General features: G+C 45.9%; 2 protein-coding genes across 4 annotated transcripts in view; one reads left to right on the forward strand and one right to left on the reverse strand.

Moving 5' to 3' along the window:
• Positions 1 to 12,923: 12,923 nt before the first annotated feature.
• On the reverse strand, positions 12,924 to 14,221 carry LOC101033270 (cytochrome c). The gene has a single exon (XM_003927716.4). The coding sequence runs from the start codon at positions 14,204 to 14,206 to the stop codon at positions 13,811 to 13,813; it is 396 nt and encodes a 131-aa protein (XP_003927765.3). The 5' UTR covers positions 14,207 to 14,221; the 3' UTR covers positions 12,924 to 13,810.
• A 3,336-nt stretch (positions 14,222 to 17,557) lies between these two features.
• RIPK1 (receptor interacting serine/threonine kinase 1) overlaps positions 17,558 to 18,054 on the forward strand; it is a 45,071-nt gene continuing 44,574 nt past the window's right edge. For 2 of the 3 annotated variants that reach the window (XM_074398388.1, XM_039462706.2), the window contains exon 1: positions 17,559 to 17,701. The gene's annotated coding sequence lies outside the window, so the exon portion shown is untranslated. Of the gene's footprint in view, positions 17,702 to 18,054 lie in introns of all 3 variants that reach the window. The other variant, XM_010338092.3, reaches the window with a different exon arrangement.

Here is an 18,054-nt window from a genome sequence, read left to right on the forward strand (position 1 = left end):
AAGTCTTTGCCGGTGGCCAATGAGAGCAAGAATGTATTTTTTTATAAGGAATTAGGAATTTTAGTCTTATAAGCAAAGTTTATGAATGAAGAAATTAAGGATGGTCACAAATGTAAGGCATATGCCATTTGCTTCTGGACACTGGTTCTTTTATGTTTCAGTCCTAAAAAGTGAAGTGGAAAAAAGTGGTGCTAAATTGGGTCAGAGATACTACAGGAGAGTTTTAGAGCTTATATTTCCTGTGGCCAGTGCTTGTCCTGGCAGGAAGAATCTCCCCTGTAACAAGCCTGAGTCCTTCAAGGTCGCAGACTCTTCTTACTACACAAGCACCAACAGGCTGGCTGGTTAGAGTTGGTGGAGTTTCAGGAGAGATAGCTTCTCTTTGTTGCCAACATCCTGTATACCAGAAGTGTCACCAGCCTTGAACTCCTGGGTTCCAGTGACCCTCCCACCTCTGCCTCCCAGATAGCTAGGACTACAGGTGTGCGCCACTGTGCCTCACCAATTTTTATATATTTTTTAGAGATGGGGTCTTGCTTTGTTGCCCTGGCTAGTCTTGAACTCCTGGCCTCCGGTGATCCTCCTGCCTTGGCCTCCCAAAGTGCTGGAATTGCAGGCATGAGCCACAATGCCTGACTGAGTGATGGATCTCAGCGGGCTCAGAGCTACCTCCAGGGAAGGCAGTGAGCTTAGTGCCCAAGAGCAAATAAAAGTGCCAGAAGCAGTGATCCTGCTGGACTCCATGTTCCTGCTGTCCCCTTCTGGGAAGCACAGCAGGAGGACTCCGGATGATCTCTGCTTCAAATAGGTAGAGTGCTGAGCTGCGATCTTGCCTCTGTGCCACACCATTTATCTGACTCATGGTAATGTGCATTGCACAAATATAAATAGAACCAATTGGTTATGAGAATTTTTGAAATTAAAAAGGTTTGAAATGAGTTTGGACCAGACAGTCTATTTTTTTTTTTTTTTTTTTTTTTTTTTTTTTTTGAGACGGAGTTTAGCTCTTGTTGCCCAGGCTGGAGTGCAATGGCGCGATCTCGGCTCACCGCAACCTCCGCCTCCTGGGTTCAGGCAATTCTCCTGCCTCAGCCGCCTGAGTAGCTGGGATTACAGGCACGTGCCACCATGCCCAGCTAGTTTTTCGTATTTTTGGTAGAGACGGGGTTTCATCATGTTGACCAGGATGGTCTCGATCTCTTGACCTCGTGATCCACCCGCCTCGGCCTCCCAAAGTGCTGGGATTACAGGCTTGAGCCACCGCGCCCGGCCAGACAGTCTATTTTTAAAATCTCTGCTTGTGTCAGGCATTTTCTAGTTGTTTTACTGTTATCCACAGGATGGAGGGTTAATGAGAATTTGGGGGAAATCTTGGTATCTAAGAAGGAAGACACCTGTAGATTGTCTTAGCCCATGCTCTCCATCTAGCTGCGTGATGCAGGTTCCTAGCTATCCAGTTAAGCCAAGCGAATGGGATAAGGACTTGAATTCACCTTCAGGTGTTTGGAGTAATCAGAGCTGTCTGCCTCCTCTTGCGGGGTGACAGTGCCCCACTCTGTTAAACCCCATATTTACCCCCATCTCAGCTTCAGCCACAATCCGGCTCTTTTCCTTTCTGTCCACAGGGCACCTGGCCTGGATGGAGCCAACTCCTTGGCACCCACCTCACTTCTTGCAGTATTCTGCAGACCCTAGCCCTGTGCCTGTGCTCCTGGACAGCTGGAGATAAGGAGTGGGCCCTAGAAGATGCTTCATCAGGCTCTGCTCGAGACTTTAGTTTAGGGGATAAGCATAACTATGTCTCTCTGTTCTTTTTGTTCTGTTCTTTTAACACCCTGATAGGTTGAAATTGTTGTTTGGACACAACATGGATCATGTAGTGTCTTCACATTAACCTCTAGTCACACTCTCTAGATTGTCTGTTTTCTTCCCCCAATATTTTTATAGTCATAAAAATACACTGAATGTAAAAACCTTCACCCGGCCAGGCGCAGTGGCTCACGCCTGTAATCCCTGCATTTTGGGAGGCCAAGATGGGTGGATCACCTGAGGTCAGGAGTTCAAGACCAGCCTGACCAAAATGGCAAAACTCTGTCTCTACTGAAAATACAAAAGCTAGCTGGGTGTGATGGTGTGTACCTGTAGTCCCAGCTACTCGGGAGGCTGAGAGAGGAGAATTGCTTGAATGCAGGAAGTGGAGGTTGCAGTGAGCCAGGATCATGCCACTGCACTCCAGACTGGGCAAGAGAGTGAGACTCTGTCTCAAACAAACAAACAAAAACCTTAACCATTCATCTTTCAAGGTGAGTTCTCCCTGTGTTGCCCAGGCTGGAGTGTGGTGGCTGTTTATAGACATGATTACAGCCCACTGCAGCCTCCACCTCCGGGGCTTAAGTGATCCTCCTGCCTCAACCTCCCGAGTAGCTGGGACCGCAGGCATGTACCACCATGCCACAGTATTAACAATCTAAGCAAAAATATGGTCACCTCAAAGATACAAAAAAAGCATTTGTCAAAATCCTACATCCATTTCTGATTTAAAAAAAAAAAAAAAAAGAAAAGAAAAACCCTTTCAGCAAACTAGAAATAGAAGAGAACTTTTTCAACTTGATAAAGAGCATCTGTGAAAAACCTATAGCTAGTGTCATACTTAACGATGAAAGAACGCTCTTTTCTGTAGGTTCTACTCAGTGCAGTAAGTCAAGAAAAAGAACAGATTAGAAAGAAGAAATGTTGTCATTAGTAGCAGGAGATATCATTGTCTATGTAGAAAATTCCACAGCATTTACAAAAGGCTACTAAGATAAGTGACTTTAGCAAGTTAGCAAGGTGGAAATACAAAATCCAGTTGTATTTCTATATACTAATAACAAATAATCAAATTGAAATCGGTAGACAATATCATTTATAAACATCCAAAATAATACGTACTTAGGTATAAGTCTTACAAAAGATGTAAAATACATATCTATATACTGAAAACTGCAAAACAGTACTGCGATAAATTTGAAAACACTTTAACAAATGGAGAAACATGCCTTGTTCACGATTTGGGATTGTTTTCATGAAGGACTCCACTGAGGGGTGGGACATGCAGGTGTCTGTGTGACACCGAGGGAGGAAGAGTCACTTTGTCTCAACTGCCTAGGAGTCTTAACTGCCCTGGGTGGCTGCAGGGTTAACACATCAAGATCGCTGGAAACTGGCATCTCCTGGTGAGCATGGCAGCACGGGGTTCACGGTGGGGATTGAGGGGGGAGTTTTGAAAATATCCCAAGACACAGGGGCATATTGGGGGCTGGTCCCTGAATCCCCAAGAAGCTCCTACAGACATCCACAAAGAATGGGCAAAGCCTGGGAGAGAAGCAGGCCATTCCAGGGAATGCAGGCGAGGGCATCATCACTCAGGGCCCCCCAGAGCCCCAAAACCAGCATAGTCCCCTTGGCCCAAACTGCACCCATCTGTGCCTCAGTCATTCCCAGTGGCCGAGTGATGATCAGGTCAGCTGTCCACAAACCTGGTGCTCATGCTGTATTTGGCTACTGGAAGTGCTGCACTGATTTTTTGCCCCACAAGATTTAAATGAGGGCAAGGAAGGCAGAAGTGGGGGGGCTCATGAAGAGTGACTGCACGTCCTCATGGAGAAGAGAGCCCACCCTAGAAAAAAATGCGGCTGGTTCTGTGGTGCCTGATGAAGAAAAGGAAAGAGTGGTCTGTGCAAAATTTTGTTCTGTTCTGTTCTGCTGCCCAGGACACTCCTGACCACTGTGCAGGCTGCAGCCACCCTGCGCCTTCCTCCCTGGCCTCTGCAAAGCACGTGTGAGGCAGCTGGAACCACGGCATATTCTTCCTAGTTGACGTGGCAGAAAAGTCGGCCACCAGTCATTCCTCAACGTCTAAGAAAAGACTCCAAGCCGTAACTGTCCGCCAGCTGCACTCTGGAAAAGAAAACCTGAACTTCACTTAGTGATCTTTTCTGGATTTGTCCAGGCTCTGAACTCCTCACATGGAAACGCTTTTTCTACCCGGAGAAACAAAGTCAAATCTGAAAATCCAGGCAACGCCCTCATATCCACCACACGCCCTGATGAGGCAAGTTTACAAATCCATACTCCCCCAGCCAGCAGTGACACCCACAATTGGCAGTGAGAAGTAGGGCTGTAACTTACAGTGTGAGTCCCAGGAAAGGGATTTATCTTGAAAAAAAAAAAAAAAAAGAGGAGCGTGAATGATTTTATCCTTGCTAGGAGGCTCTGCCGTGCCGTGGTGGACACAGTCACTGCCTGGAAGTGACTTTGTAGAAAGCAAACTTTGGCAGTCTTAGCGCATAGGGAGGCCTGGGAGAGCCCAGGGAAGCAGAAATCTGGTCGGTGAGGCCGAGGAGGAGGCCCCTGCCCCTGACCCTACATGTGTGGCTTGGCCAGGTAGCTCCAGGCTTGCTTCTCCCCAAGGCTTGGCCTCCTGCTCAGGTCACTCTCAGTCTGTCAGGAACTGGCTGCCCATGGCACACACCGTGGAGAGACCCTGAAATTAGCCGGGATTAGGTCTAAGGTGAGGCAGGTGCTCTCAGGTTAAAAATAGGAAAAGAATCTGAAGCACAATTGCAGACAGGCCCCCAGGAGGGTTAAAGGTCAAGGTGGAGATGAAACTGAGACTGGAAGGTGAGTATGGAGCCCAGGGTTATGAAGATTCCAGAGCAGCTGATGGTTTCTGAACAAGCTCTAGGCTCTTCACCAGTTCTGTGAAAGCCGCTGGAGTTGACTCCGTTACCAGCAGTGAATGGGACACAATTCCTAACCCATGCACTTGTTCAGCGGTGCCCCTCCTTGCAGGAGGGCTCACCTCTGGGCAGGTGCTGGGGACACAAGACAGATAAGAAGGCAACTTTGTACTTTTCAGAGAGGGGATGGGGATGGGTAAGAAACAATAAACAAGCCGGCAAAGAAAGCGCCACAGAATTCCAGGTGGTAGTTAAGTATCAGAACCATAGTACCTAATAGTGATAAGCAAATAAAGTACTCTAGTGGATCAAACAGCAGGGAATGTTTGCTATTTTAGGTAAGTGGTCCAGGAAGGTGTCTCAGAATGAGGACAGTGAATGGTGACACAGAACCTTTAGGGAGGCTGTAGGAGGAAAATGCACCCCCAAGTCCCCCGGTCCCGGGTCGGGGATCACTGACCCTCCGGCCAGCGCAGGCCGGGGTAGGAACCCCGGGACTGGGAGCCGCGCCTCGGCGAGTACAGTTCTGGGAGTTTGCGCCAGGTTCCGGAGGCACAGAGCCGCACCCCTGCAGACGCCAGGCAGGCAGGAGCGCTGCGGCTCCGCCGTGGGGGACAAGACCGCCGCACGGATCCAAACGTCCCCGGGACTGCAGGCCTCTTCGGCAGCTCGCCAGCCAGCGCCCCGCCCCGAGCCCCGCCCACACCCCGCCTCCGCACCCAAGCCCCGCCCACACCCCCGCCTCCGTCCCCATGCCCCGCCCACTGCACGCCCCCGCAGTCTGCGGCAGTCTCATCTCGCCCTCCGGGCTTGGGGAGGACGCTGCTGGATTTTGAGTAGGTGGAAACTACTCTTCCCGCAGGAATGGAGGGCAGAGGCCGGGCGCGGTGGCTCACGTTTGTAATCCCAGCACTTTGGGAGGCCGGGGCGGGCGGATCACCTGAGGTCAGGAATTCGAGACCAGCCTGGCCAACACAGTAAAACCCCGTCTCTACTAAAAATGCAAATTAGGCTGGGTGTAGTGGCGCGCGCCTGTAGTCCCAGCTACTCGGAAGACTAAGACAGGAGAATTGCTTGAACCCAGGAGGTGGAGGTTGCAGTGAGCCGAGATCGCGCCATTGCACTCCAGCCTGGGCGACAAAGTGAGACTCCGACTGAAAAAAAAAAAGGAACGGAATGGAGTGCTGGGGCGCTGTTCCGGGGGGAGGGACGTCCTTGCCCTGCTCCTACTCCTCCCCATTCCTGGCAGGTATCCAGGTTACAGAATGAGGGTCTATGGTGCGACAGAAAGAATGAGGCACTGATACACCCATCAACCTGCTCAGATCCCGCGGAGTTACGCTAGTGAGAGAAACCAGTCCCAAAGATCACAGACAGATGATCTATTTCACCGAAGGACGGAGGAGAGAAATGTAGTACCCATCAGCGGTACCCAAGAGTTAGGGAAGCGGGTGGGTGTGGCTATAAAAGGAGGAACCCAGGGGGTGTCCGTGGAGGAAATCTGCGTCCCGCGGAACGCAACACGCCGTTGGGACCCCGGGCCGTCCTTTGTGAGATGCCACCATCGGGGAAAACCGGATAAAGGGTGCGTGGTTCCAAAGAAAAAGTAGGATTAAAGTAAAATGGTCTCAGGCCAAGGAAATGCTTAGAAAATTGAAAACCTTGGAACCAGAGCCGGTGGAGTCTGAGGGGGACGGTGCTGGTGAACAGTTCGGGCCGATTGTCTCTTTTTCTAGCGCTTGCTGGCTTTTGTCACCTATTTGGCAGCCACCTGCCACCGTGACCTCCCCACGTCCCCTCTAAAACTCTATACCTTGATTTCTGCTGTCCTGGGATGGTCCCACTCCAACAATAGAGCAGAAGGAAGGAAGGTTTCCGCTGTTTCCAGAATGTTCCTAACGAAAATAACTGCAACTATTGATCGTACTTCCTATGGGTCATTGGGATTTTCCCTCGCAGATCATTCATTCGTTCATTTTGCTTTAACTCACAGTGGCCCTCTCCATGCTAAGGCGCAGTGCTGGGATTGGTCTGTGTGTTGATGATGTTCTTCTTGTCTTCAGAGGTGAGAATGTGGCCTCTCTCTGAGATGCCCTCTTGCCCCTGAGCTCCCCAGAGGGGAACAGCCTGCCTTGTCTTGTGAGTCCAGATCCGGGAGCAGTTTTCATTTAGGAATGGCGCGTCCATCGCGCAAGTCTATGATGCCACCTTGTGGCAGCAAGGAGAGATTACAACGTGGGCTGAGCAAGTTGCTCCCTGCTTGGGGTTGGAAGCTGGACTGGCTGAGTTCCCTGGGTTTTTTGAATGGTGTTAAGTTGAATTGTGGTAGATTTCAGGACAGTTCAGTAAAAGCCCATCCTCAATAAATAAAATAATAAAGGAAAGCAAAATAAAATAACAGAACTTCCTGCCAATGTGCTATTGGGTCTGAGCAATTACTGCAAATAAATGAGATGTGACCATGTTTGTATCCTGAGTTTGAGGAGGAGGTCATACTATCAAAACGAGATAGAGTCAGCTCCAATGACAAACATAATCTCTGGGGGTTTCCAGATTCTCACTTTTCATTTAATCCCTAGCCTTAGTGAAATGCAAAAGTAGGAGTCGGCATTCTGGGCAGGGAGGCAGGTGAGGCAGGTACACAGCTCGTCTTCTCCCCAACGGCCCACGTTTCTATTTCTGAATAAAACGGACCATCGTGGAGCTGAGGTAAGGCTAACCAAACTAGCTGAGCCACCTCCTGAAGAGATCATTGCTTTTGTTTTTATTTAATGATATTTCTTTCCCTTCTGCTACCAGCATCCCCATTCCTTTGGGAAACTGACTCTTAATAACGGAGTGTTTTGTACCTTTTAATTTTGTTTTTGTGTAGTCAAATATGTACAGCACAAGATGTGTTTGTTTTATCCATTCTTAAGTGTCAATTTAGGTGCAATAATTACATTGACAATGTTGTGCCACCTTTCCTGCTATTTATTTCCAAAACCGTTTTCAACAGAACAAATAGAAACACAGTATTCATTGGATAATAACTTCCCATTCCCTGCTCCTCTCATTCCTGGTAGCCTGTAATCTACTTTCTGTATGATTTGTCTGTCCCATGTACTTCATATGAGTGGAATCTCCCAAAATGGGCCTTTACACCCAGCTTATTTCTGTTGAAAACCTGGTTGGCAAGCTTTGTTACTGTTGTAATAAGAGTCCAAATTTCAGTTTTTTGGCTGAATGTTAAAAATGCATGGTTTGAGATTTGTGAATAATGCTCCCATGATTATTGGCATATATGTATCTGTTTGAGTCCCTGCATTGAATACTTTTGGGTATCTACCCAGGAATGGAATTGTTGGTATTAAAGTAATTCTAGGGTCATCTCGTGTCCAGCTTTTTGAGGAATAGCCACAGTGGCTGTGCAATTTTACATTCTCACCAACAATGTATGGGGGTTCCCCTTCCTCCATGTTTTGAATTTATCAGATACACGATGTGCAAAAATTTTCCTTCACTCTGTACATTGTCTTTCTTGATAATATTCTTTGATACACCAAATTTCAGATTTGAATAAAGTACAGTCCCAGTGGGTTTTGCTTGGTTGGTTTTTTTTGGTGGTTGTTTTGACAAAGCTTTTGGTATTATATCTAACAGCCTATTACCAAACCCAAGATTATGAAGATTTACTCCTATGTTTTCTCCTAAGGATTTTATGATTTTAGTTTTTATATTTAGGTCATTGCTTGTGAGAGTTTTTTAAATATGATGTGAAGCAGATTCTAACTTTACTCTTGCATGTGGAAATACAGTCCTCCCATATCATCTATTGAAGAGATGATTCTTTCCCTCCATTGAATACGCTTGGCACCCTTGGCAATAGATATGTGAGTTTACTGAGGATCCCTTGCACATGTCTTGCTGCTTTTATGATTTCCTCTTTGTCTTATACAGACATCCCTCATTTCATTGCATTTTGCTTTACTGCAATTCACAGATACTGTGTTTTTTTTACATATTGAAGGTCTGTGGCAACTCTGTCAAGCAAGTTTTTGGCACCATTTTTCCAACATCATGTGCTCACTTCTTGTCTCTGTGTTACGCTTCGGTAATCCTCACGATATTTCAAACATTTTCATTATTATCACATCTGTTATAGTGATCTGTGATGTTACTATTATAATTGTTTTGGGGCACCACAAACTGCACCCATGTAAGTCAACAAACTTAATGGATAAATGTTCTGTGTGTTCTGACTGGTCCAGGGAGTAGTCATTTCCCGATCTTTCTCCCTCTCCCAAATTCTTTGAGACAACACAACAATATTTAAATTAGGTTAGTGAAGAATCAATCCTATATTGACCTTTAAATCTTCAAATAATAGGAAGAGTTGCATGCCTCTTACTTTAAATCAAAAGTTAAACATGATTAAAGTTAGGAGGACATGTCAAAAGCCAAGATAATCCATAAGCTAAAAATCTTAGGGCTTTAAGAATTATGCTAAACCTACTGTGTCTGTGCTCTCTCAGTGGAACCACAAAGCCTGGGTGGCAGTCTTTCTTTTTTTTTTCTTAGATGGAGTTTTGCTCTTATTGCCCAAGCTGGAGTGCAGTGGCGTGATCTCGGCTCACCACAACCTCTGCCTCTTAGGTTCAAGAGATTCTCCTACCTCACCCTCCCGAGTAGCTGGGATTACAGGTGCCCACCACGCCCAGCTAATTTTTGTATTTTTTTTTTTTTTTTTTTTGAGACGGAGTTTCACTCTTGTTATCCAGGCTGGAGTGCAATGGCGCGATCTCGGCTCACCTCAACCTCCGTCTCCTGAGTTCAAGCAATTCTTCTTCTGCCTCAGCCTCCCAAGTAGCTGGGACTACAGGCGTGCACCACCATGCCCAGCTAATTTTTGTATTTTTAGTAGAGACGGGGTTTCACCATGTTGACCAGGATGGTCTCAATCTCTTGACCTCGTGATCCACCCGCCTCGGCCTCCCAAAGTGCTGGGATTACAGGCTTGAGCCACCACACCCGGCCATAATTTTTGTATTTTTACTAGAGATGGGGTTTCACTGTGTTGGTGTATTTCAAATTGGTGTCAGCTAATCAGGAGGCTGAGGCAGGAATCGCTTGATCCTGGGAGGCAGAGGTTGCAGTGAGCCGAGATCATGCCACTCCACTCCAGCCTGAGCAATAGAGCAAAATTCTATCTCAAAAAACAAACAAACAATCGAAAACAAAAAACGACTTTCACAGATGAAGAGTCACTGTCACTTCTTATGGATGAGTAAAGGAAGTGGTTTCTTGAGATGGAATCTACCTCTGGTGAAGACGCTGTGAACATTGTTGAAAGGACAACAAAAGATTTAGGATACAACATAAACTAAGTTGATAAAGGAGTGGCAGGATTTGAGAAAATTGACACCAATTTGAAATAAGTTCTACTGTGCATAAAAGGCGTCACACGCTACAGAGAAATCCTTCATAAAAGGAAGAATCAATTGATGAAGGAAACTTGTCTTATTTTAAGAAATTGCCACAACCACTCCAACCTTCAGCAACCACCATCTTAATTAGTGAGCACCCATCAACATGGAGGTGAGCCATTCCACCAACAAAACGATTATGACTCACTGAGGCTCAGATGGCTGTCATCATTTTTTAGTGATAACGTGTTATAATTAGGATATGTATATGTGTGAGGCATAATGACTCACAAGACTACTCATTGGTCCCATGATAAGTTCAAGAAAACATACATGTATTTATACATGTATGTTGTGTAGGGCACGTTGGGAGCCAGACGTATGGCTGAGGGCCCCACAGGGTCATGGGGTCAGCCTTATGCTATGCTGAGGCGCAGAATCTGAGAAATAAAGAGACAGGACACAGAAGTACAAGAAAAATGCAGCTGGGCTCGGGAGGCCACGCCACCTACAAGCGGAGTCAGGCGAGGCCCTGAATGTCCAGAAGCATGAGTATTTATTGTGTATAGGTTAGTGGGCAGGGCAGTGAGTGAAATCATCTTTAAGGATAGTGATAGGGTCATGAGCAATAAAACATGGGGTCCACCCCCATTCGGTCACCTAGGCCAGGAGGTGGACAGTGAGCAGCAAGAGGCCCGTTCCCATGAAGGCAAGGGCCATGTGCAGTAAGGGGTCCACCGCCATGAGGGCACCAAGGCTTGAAGGTGGGCCATGCACAGTGAAGACGGTGCAGTGTGCAATACTTCTATCTATGGGCAAACTACTTCTAAGAAGATTTATAGGAGGATGGCTTAAGTCACATAGCAGTGACAGAGCTGTCAGAGTTACCGCCACCTTCTGGAAGCTTCCAATGGGTTCTATGAAAAGATGCTTTTCAAGCAGCACAGTAGCAAGAGCTGATAAAGTTCACAGTCACCAAGGTGGATTGCCGTTCTGAAGGCAGCCTCCCACAAGAACTGGAGCAAGGTCCTACAACTCCTCTATCAGGAGGGGTGGCTCTCACCCCAAGCCTGCCATACAGCAGGTAACTTTATGATACTGAATGCTGCCGCCTGGGCCATGGATTCTTGTCCTGGTATAACTGTTTTTCCCTTAAATCATGCTCTGCACTGTGTCTTCTCTAGGCATTCCTCCGATTATGAGCTGCTTATTCCTTAATTCATGCTCTGTACTGTGTCCACTCTAGGCATTCCTCTGATTATGAACGAAGATATAATTATAGGTATATATGTAGGGAAATATTCTTTAGGCACTCATGCTCTATTATATATAGAGGATTATATAAAGGGATTCTTCAAGCCCTATTTCTATAAATTAACATATGACTATGTAAAGGATTATTTAAAAGGAAATAGCTGAGTAGTAACACTATAAAGTGAGATATTCCTCAAGCCCTAACTGTGCCAGGGTCCTGCTTAGCTCTCATTCCTCGGTGCCTATATGGGGGGTTACCCACATGTTGATAGTAGCATTATTCATAATAGACAAAAGATGGAGAAAAGCCAAATGTCTGTCAATTGACGAATGAATAAAATGGATATATGCAAACACACATTATTATATTATTCAGCCATAAGAAGAAATAAAGCCTGATAAATGCTACCTTAAACCATCAAGAATGAACCTTTAAAACACTATGCCAAGTAAAAGAAGCAGTCATGAAAGATCATGTATTGTATGATCAATTTTCCATGAAACCCCCAAAATAGGGAAATCCAGAGACAGAAAATGAATCCGTGGTTTCCATGGATTGGGGGGAGGAGGAAGTGGAGAACGGCTCTTAGCAGATATCACAGTTCCTTTTAGGGTGATGAAAACCTTCTGGAGTTAGCAGTGATAGCTGGATAGCTTTGTCAATGTACTAAGAACCACTGAATTGCATGCAGATGAATATTATACTATGTGAATGTATTTTAATAAAGGTGTTATTTTGTTTATATATATTTATTTATTTTTATTTTTTTGAGACGGAGTCTAACCCTGTCACCCAGGTTGGAGTGCAATGGTGCAATCTCGGCTCCCCGCAACCTTCACCTCCAGGTTAAATCTATTCTCCTGCCTCAGCCTCCTGAGTAGCTGGGATTACAGGTGCCCACCATGCCCAGATAATTTTTGTATTTTTAGTAGAGATGGGGTTTCACTGTGTTGGTGTATTTCAAATTGGTGTCAGCTAATCAGGAGGCTGAGGCAGGAATTGCTTGATCCTGGGAGGCAGAGGTTGCAGTGAGCCGAGATCATGCCACTCTACTTCAGCCTGAGCAATAGAGCAAAATTCTATCTCAAAAAACAAACAAACAATCGAAAACAAAAAACGACTTTCACAGATGAGGAGTCACTGTCACCTCTTATGGATGAGTAAAGGAAGTGGTTTTTTTGAGATGGAATCTACCTCTGGTGAAGACGCTGTGAACATTGTTGAAAGGACAACAAAAGATTTAGGATGCAACATAAACTAAGTTGATAAAGGAGTGGCAGGATTTGAGAAAATTGACACCAATTTGAAATAAGTTCTACTGTGTATAAAAGGCTATCAAACAGCATCACATGCTACAGAGAAATCCTTCATAAAAGGAAGAATCAATTGATGAAGCAAACTTGTCTTATTTTAAGAAATTGCCACAACCACTCCAACCTTCAGCAACCACCATCTTAATTAGTGAGCACCCATCAACATGGAGGCGAGCCATTCCACCAACAAAACGATTATGACTCACTGAGGCTCAGATGGCTGTCATCATTTTTTTTTTTTTGATCTGTGGTTTTCTTTTTAATTATCTTAAGTCTTATGATCACACATCATTTTTAGATTTCTGTATATCTCCTCTGCTTTAGTCCTTTTAAGTTGGCAAAAGCACCATTCCCAATCACAAATACACAGCAGTTGTACAGTTTTTTTTTCTGAATGGCTGTTTAAAGACAATCCTAAATTATAACTTAGTTTGACTTAGATAGTAAAGAATCCGAGAGGGAAGTTTAATTGGCAACTATTTTAAAAGCATGTGACCTTATAGATCATCTATAAAATGTGTGATGTGTTAAATAATTTTTGATATTACACATAAACCACACAAAATGCCTTTCAATAAGTAAAAGGAACCATTTTAAATAAGGGAATTCTAATTAGATTGGCATAGTTAAGGCCAAAAATATAAACTAGCTATTGCTACCCATTTATCTTCAACCCTTGCCTTTAAGAGGCAAATGAACACAAAACACAGGTGAATCTTGCTTGGTTCTGAGACAGTAAAGGAATTCCCCCCATATTTAAATATATTCACATAACCAGTTATATAAATCTAAATATAAAACCAATCTCCAGTAAGTTTTAAGATGGCACTCACCATCTCTGCGAAAAATTTAGCATTACTAAGGAAGTCTAATCATATCTTTAGAAGGGGTAAACAGTGATAGAATTTACTAAATTGGAATTACTATTAAAATCCAAAAACTGAACATACTCATTTAACCACAAGCCAGTCTTAGTTTTAAATCAGGACTGCCCAACAAAATATTCTGTCAGTCATTCATGATGTAAATTCTCGTGTATGAGATCTATTAAAGTATGGTACACATAAAAAAGTCATGAGACATTTGTTTTGTAATAAATAAGGCAGTGGCCAATTATTACTCATTAGTAGCCTTTTTGAGATAAGCTATTAAGTCTTCCCTTTCTCTCTTCTTCTTAATGCCGACAAAGATCATTTTTGTTCCAGGGATATACTTCTTGGGATTCTCCAAATATTCCATCAGTGTATCCTCTCCCCAGATGATGCCTTTGTTCTTATTGGCTTCAGTGTAAGTGAATCCAGCGGCCTGACCTGTCTTCCGCCCAAAGAGACCATGGAGATTAGGTCCAGTCTTGTGCTTGCCTCCCTTTTCCACGGTGTGACATTGGGAACACTTCTGAATAAAAATCCTCTTGCCTTTCTCAACATCACCCATATTTAATTCTTTTTCGTCGTTACCGCAACAAGGGTTACCTCTCAGAAGTCGGACGTCCCGCTCTCTGGCTGTCATCATTTTTTAGTGATAACGTGTTATAATTAGGATACGTATATGTGTGAGACATAATGCACACTTAATACACTGCAGTATAGTACGTAATTATTATATGCACAGGGCTGCTAAAACTTTGTGTAATTTGCGTTATTGTGGTGGTTTGGAACCTACCCCACAATATCTCTGAGGTATGCCTGCATATTGATGGTGGGAATGTAAAATTGCACAGTAGCTTTGCGAAAACAGTTTGGCAGTTCTTTAAAAAAGTTCAATATAGAGTTATACCATATGACCCACCAAGACTACTCATTCGTCCCATGATAAGTTCAAGAAAACATATATATATATTTATACACGTATGTTGTATAGGGCACTTTGGGAGCCAGATGTATGGCTGAGGGCCCCACAGGGTCGTGGGGTCAGCCTTATGCTCTGCTGAGGCGCAGAATCTGAGAAATAAAGAGACAGGACACAGAAGTACAATAAAAATGCAGCTGGGCTCGGGGGGCCACACCACCTACAAGCGGAGTCAGGCGAGGCCCCGAATGTCCAGAAGCATGAATATTTATTGTGTATAGGTTAGTGGGCAGGGCAGTGAGTGAAATCATCTTTAAGGATAGTGATAGGGTCGTGAGCAATAAAACATGGGGTCCACCCCCATTAGGTCACCTAGGCCAGGAGGTGGACAGTGAGCAGCAAGAGGCCCGTTCCCATGAAGGCAAGGGCCATGTGCAGTAAGGGGTCCACCGCCATGAGGTCACTGAGGCTTGAAGGTGGGTCATGCACAGTGAAGAGGGTGCAGCGTGCAATACTTCTATCTATGGGCAAACTACTTCTAAGAAGATTTATAGGAGGATGGCTTAAGTCACATAGCAGTGACAGAGCTGTCAGAGTTACTGCTGCCTTCTGGCAGCTTCCAATGGGTTCTATAAAAAGATGCTTTTCAAGCAGCACAGTAGCAAGAGCTGATAAAGTTCACAGTCACCAAGGTGGATTGCCGTTCTGAGGGCAGCCTTCCACAAGAACTGGAGCAAGGTCCTACAACTCCTCTATCAGGAGGAGTGGCTCTCACCCCAAGCCTGCCATACAGCGAGTATCTTTAGGATACTGAATGCTGCCACCTGGGCCGTTGATTCTTGTCCTGGTATAACTGTTTTTCCCTTAAACCATGCTCTGCACTGTGTCTTCTCTAGGCATTCCTCTGATTATGAGCTGCTTATTCCTTAATTCATGCTCTGTACTGTGTCCACTCTAGGCATTCCTCTGATTATGAACGAAGATATAATTATAGGTACATATGTAGAGAAATATTCTTTAGGCACTCATACTCTATTATATATAGAGGATTATATAAAGGGATTCTTGAAGCCCTATTTCTATAAACTAATATGTGATTATGTAAAGGATTATTTAAAAGGAAATAGCTGAGTAGTAACACTATAAAGTGAGATATTCCTCAAGCCCTAACTGTGCCAGGGTTCTGCTTAGCTCTCATTCCTTGGTACCTATATGGGGGGTTACCCACATGTTGATAGCAGCATTATTCATAATAGACAAAAGATGGAGAAAAGCCAAATGTCTGTCAATTGATGAATGAACAAAATGGATATATGCAAACACATATTATTATATTATTCAGCCATAAGAAGAAATAAAGCCTGATAAATGCTATCTTAAACCATCAAGAATGAACCTTTAAAACATTATGCCAAGTAAAAGAAGCAGTCATGAAAGATCATGTATTGTATGATTAATTTTCCATGAAACCCCCAAAATAGGGAAATCCAGAGACAGAAAATGAATCCGTGGTTTCCATGGATTGGGGGGAGGAGGAAGTGGAGAACCGCTGTTAGCGGATATCACAGTTCCTTTTAGGGTGATGAAAACCTTCTGGAGTTAGCAGTGATAGCTGGATAGCTTTGTCAATGTACTAAGAACCACTGAATTGCATGCAGATGGATATTATGGTATGTGAATGTATTTTAATAAAGGTGTTATTTTATTTATATATATTTATTTTTATTTTTTTGAGACGGAGTCTCACCCTGTCACCCAGGTTGGAGTGCGATGGTGCAATCTCGGCTCACTGCAACCTTCACCTCCAGGTTAAAGCTATTCTCCTGCCTCAGCCTCCTGAGTAGCTGGATTACAGGTGTGCGCCACCATGTATTTTTAGTAGAGACAATGTTTCACCATGTTGGCCAGGCTGGTCTCTAATTCTTGGCACATGATCTGCCCGCCTTGACCTCCCAAAATGCTGGGATTACAGGCATGAGCCACCATGCCCAACCTTAATAAGGGTGTCATTTTAAAAAACAAGCTAGGAACCTACGGTGTAAAATTGAAGGAGGTTCTGATTCTCAGGGCCGCGCAAATACAGGATTGGCCCCTAGGAGTGTGGCCCTCCTGAAATTTTGTGCCTTAGGCACCTGGCTTGCCTCTCCCTAATTCAGGCCCTCAGGAGAAAGCTCTGCTTCTGGTCAATTTGCAATAGGAGGACGCGCTTCTGGGAGACTCTCCCTGGGAGCCATTTGGTCTGTTCTCTTCCTCTGAATGTCACCGTGTCAACACGAAATGCTTCAAATTGCGCCCAGCCTAGGATGTAGGCGGTGGGGGGATATCTGATGACATCACAAACTGCCGCATCAACTCCCCCAAGTCTCTGCCTCTGGACCCCTGATAGAGGATACAGGAGTGTCCTGAGCCCGTGTGACTCAGTGTCTCTTCCCATCACTTTGCGGGAATGGTGGGGCTGCTTAAACCAACCGCAGTCCAAGCAGCTGTGGCAGGGGAAGGGCTCAGGAACTAGGAGTGAAGACGCCTGCTTCTCTATCTGGACTAGCACCAGTTAGTAGTAGTGCCCAGGAGTAGTACTAGTACTAGTACCCAGGACTAGTACTAGTTAGTGGTGGGATCTGGAACACATGCTTTGGTTCTAACTGAATCCCTCAAATTCATTAGACAAGAGGAGTGGACCCATGGGGCCTTTCCACTGAACATCGAGCTTGGCTGTCACCCAACTACTTTCTTAAAGTAGGAAAGCCCAGGGTTCCAGGCTCCGTCTCCTTGCCGCAGACCCCTTGCTTTTTGGCGCGGAGGTCCCGCACACCGCAGGCTACCAACCTACTTCTCTAAGCTGTCCGTTTCGGAACCCTGTCCAAAGCGGCCGCAGCGCTGGGGGTGAGTGAGGCCGAGCGTGCGCCTTGGGCACCTGGCTGGTCTCCGGCTGGCGGAGGCAGTCTTGGACATCGCCCTGGGCGGGGCAAGTTGGGGAACCCTGGCCCTGCCCCTAGCCCTGCCCCGGCCACCTCGCGCGCCGCCCCGCTGGTTCCTGGAACTGCGTGTGATCGGCAAGTCTGCTATATAAAGCTGTCTAGTATAAAAGGCGGTGCTTGCAAAGTCCGGAGTGAAAATCCGAAGCGAGCGCAGTAGTAGGATCCGGTCCTGCGCCTCAGGGATCGGCGACCAGGTTAGGAGCGCGGCACAGAGACGGCGGCAGCGTTGGAAGAGGTGCAGGTGAGGGCATCCCCGCGAAGGGCAGGGCTAGTGGACGGGAGTGGCGAGCTTCAGGTCCCCCAGCTGCCACCGAGAGGTGGGACTCGAGGACAGGAGAGGTCGTTCAGCCAAGAGCCCCGGGGAGGCAGTGCAGTCTCGGTGGGGCCAGCAACGGTCTCTGGGGGTTCCCTCGCAGCGCGCAGCCGGTCTCTGCCTCGGCACCCCGGAGCCAGCGCAGACGCCGCGCAACCCGACGCCTCCTGGCTGCCCTTCCCGGGTGAAAGCCGCCCCCCGCAGCCCCCTCCCCACCTGCCGGCCCTATTTTCCCACTGCTCTTCTCTGCTCTGGGGTCCACGGTATGACAACGTCTGTCC

The sequence above is a fragment of the Saimiri boliviensis genome, chromosome 4, assembly GCF_048565385.1.
Source record: "Saimiri boliviensis isolate mSaiBol1 chromosome 4, mSaiBol1.pri, whole genome shotgun sequence".
Taxonomy (NCBI): Eukaryota; Metazoa; Chordata; class Mammalia; order Primates; family Cebidae; genus Saimiri; species Saimiri boliviensis.